Source organism: Buceros rhinoceros, unplaced genomic scaffold, assembly GCF_000710305.1.
Source record: "Buceros rhinoceros silvestris isolate BGI_N320 unplaced genomic scaffold, ASM71030v1 scaffold33338, whole genome shotgun sequence".
NCBI lineage: Eukaryota > Metazoa > Chordata > Aves > Bucerotiformes > Bucerotidae > Buceros > Buceros rhinoceros.
In genome coordinates, this window is record NW_010429116.1 from 354 (window position 1) to 3376 (window position 3023).

The following is a 3023-nucleotide window of genomic DNA, read 5'->3' on the forward strand; positions in this document are numbered from 1 at the left end:
CTGAGGCCTGCATCTTTTGTGCGTCCAGCCCTGGCATAACCCATGGCATGTCTCCCGCCAGGGCCATCACGTTCTCGGTGGAGACCAGCAGCTCCTTCTACAGCTTGACATGCAGCAGCAGCCCTTCGAGCCCCCTGGGCAGCAGCCCCCCAAGTGCAGCGATGCTGGGCAAGCTGCCATGTGCAGCGTCAGCGGCGGAGGCATCGGAAAAGGGCCGGTGATGTGCAGTGCCGTATGGTGAGAGCAAGGGGTGGGGGGGACTCTGGGGAGCTCCAGAGTGATGCTGGGCTGAGGTGACATGGAACAGGGGTGACACGGAGCTCCTCCATCCTCACTGGGAGGATGAGGGACCAGGACAGGGCTGGGATCCCTCTGACACCCCTGTCCCCGCAGCGGGAACCCCTACGCGGGTCTGGGGAAGCACCTGCGGGCAGCTTGGCTCTCGGGGAAGATGCGACCCATGGAGTACCGCGTGGCCCCGCTGGAGGCCCTGGGACGCTTCCTGGACGAGAAGAAGGAGGACATCCTGGAGGCCACCGCTGCCGACATGGGCAAGGTGAGAGCAGGCTGGGTGCTGGGGCCCTTTGAACCCTCTTGTCTGGGTCTGGCATCCTCCTGGGTTTAACTTTGGGGCTGTGAGCATGGGGGTCCCCTCACAGGGGTCCTCTTGATGTTCTCCAGGGTTAGCGTGGAGCACCCATACCCATAGGTGCTGGGTCCCTGCAGAGCTCCCTGTAGCCAGGGTGAGCTAGTGACAGTGTTGCTGGACAGGCCCGATGCCACTAGCACACTTAAACTGGGCAAAGCCCCTGTTGGCCAGTGGGCAGTGGGAACCTCGGCGTTACCGAGCTTCACCTTCCGTACCCGCCCCATGCGTCAAGTCCCCCGTGACTTCACGCAACCTCCACAGGTTGATGTCCTGGGGCGCTCCTCGGTCCCACCTGGGGCTGCGCAACGTGCTGGCCCTGCACATTCCTCGCGGGGCTGCTCAGGGCTGGCCTGGCAGGGACTGGTTTTACTGGCACGGCTCTGAGCAGGGCCCTGGGCACACCAGGAACTCCTGGCTGAGGGATTGGCCCATCCTGCCATGGCCGAGTCTAGCAGCCTCAGCTCACCTCTTCGTCTGGTTGCTTCAGGATGTGTTTCTCCCCCATTTTCCCATCCCAACGCAGCCCAGCAGCCCCCCACCGGCAGCATTCTCGGCGGGGTGATTTGCCCCGGCACAGCAGAACTGGTCTCAGACCCAACGGACTCATGACTGTGGGTGTATCGCGCCCTCAGCCACGGCTTTCAATGTCCCGACATCTCCCAAGCCTCGTAATTGCCGTGTTTGTTTGAGCCCTTTTCCTTCAGCCAGCGTCGATAGGCATCAGCCCTCCAAGTGCGTCCTTCGTCTTGCCTAATTGTGCGTAATTAGGGCCGATTGTCTGGTAACATGCTTGTTAGGCAGCCGGCCCTTCATAGCTCCGACATAGCTGAGGTGGTACCTCACCTCCAGGGACACCGGTTTCTCTCCACTGAAGGCACTTGGGTGACCACAGACTTAATGTCCCATCTGAGAACCTTCGTATCCCATCCAAATCTTTAATGGCCCATCTTTCCTCATCTTGCTGGTGATGTAACTCTCAGCCAGGGCGGCGAGCGGCCCCATTGCTTCACCGGACATCTGATGATGTGTCTGCCCATCCCTCATGTCCAGGAGCACCTCGGCCTCCTGGCAGCGGTGTTGGGGACCTGAAGATCTCTTGGTGGAACCTGGGAGTCAGTAATCAAACTTTCCAAGCCTAAAGTGATGTTTTGATGCAGCGATGGAAGATGGGTCCCACCTGGAGATGCTTTTAGGTTGGAGAAGTCCAATGGACATTGAGGCGGAGGATGCCGGAGCCCCAGGAGCTACTGGGGGGTGTCTCTGCCCAGGACGGGGTGGTGCTCAGCTGAGCTGCATCATGAGATGTTGCATTATGTGGTTGCTCTTTCTATTCCTCCTTGAACAACGCAAGCTTTGGGAGGGAGCTCACAAACGTGGCAGCACAGGAGCACAGATGGACTGGTCTGACACCAGTACCAGCTGTTCCAGAGCTCCTGGAGCTCCGGTGACCTTGCTCAGTCCCTCCTTGGCTCAGGACTCTGCTGCCAGGTGAGCAGTTCACAGAGGCTGAGGAGAGGTTCGGCGCTGTGGAGATGTTCAATGGTGGTTATTTCCTCTGGCCAAATACCTATTTTCATAAAATTTCAGTGACTGAGAGATTCTCTGGGGGTTGCAGGAGGTGAGAGCGACTTCTGCTTCATAGCTTCTGCTTGAGGAAGCGGGGGGAGATGTCTCCTGCGTGAGGGGAGGAGATGGGGCCGGTGTCGGGGTGACGCTTACATGATGTCTGTCCCCAGCCGTCCTTCGAGGCGTATTTCACCGAGATCCTCCTCTGCAAGAACGAGCTCCACAACACCCTGAACAACCTGTCCCACTGGATGAAGGATGAGCATGTGGACAAGAATTTGGTAAAGGCAGAAGCTTGGGGCTGACCTGGGAAGGGAAGAGGGGGGAGATGACCTGCTGCTGGTGAGGGGCAGAGCGGGCTGGGAGGGCAGCGCCCTGAAGGACAGGAGGTGGTGGGGATGGTACTGAGGTTGTGGCATTTCTCGCAGGTGACCCGGCTGGACTCGGCCTTCATCCGCAAGGACCCCTATGGGGTGGTGCTCATCATCGCGCCCTGGAACTACCCCATCCACCTCCTGCTGGTGCCCCTCATTGGGGCCATCGCTGCCGGTGAGGATCCAGGCTGGTGCCAGAAGGGCTGGCTGTCACAACGTCACTGCTCTGACGTCCTGTTGATGTCCCCCCAGGTAACTGTGTCGTAATCAAACCTTCGGAGACGACCAAGAACTCTGAGAGGCTCATTGCTGAAGTGCTGTCCTGCTACCTGGACAACGTAAGAAGCTCCCCCTACCGCCTGTCAACCCGGGACCGTGGGGTTCCCAGCCCACCAGCACCAAACCACCCCTGGTTCCACCTGCTGCCAAACCTC

General features: G+C 59.5%; 1 protein-coding gene across 1 annotated transcript in view; it reads left to right on the top strand.

The window, feature by feature from the left end:
* Window positions 1-400: 400 nt before the first annotated feature.
* Window positions 401-3023, top strand: part of LOC104499076 (aldehyde dehydrogenase family 3 member B1-like) — a gene marked incomplete at its 3' end in the record, with an annotated part of 2950 nt that continues 327 nt past the window's right edge. The window contains exons 1-4 of the mRNA XM_010142537.1: window positions 401-556; window positions 2386-2496; window positions 2644-2764; window positions 2842-2927. Coding sequence (XP_010140839.1) covers window positions 452-556; window positions 2386-2496; window positions 2644-2764; window positions 2842-2927 — 423 coding nt within the window. The remainder of the gene's footprint in view (window positions 557-2385; window positions 2497-2643; window positions 2765-2841; window positions 2928-3023) is intronic.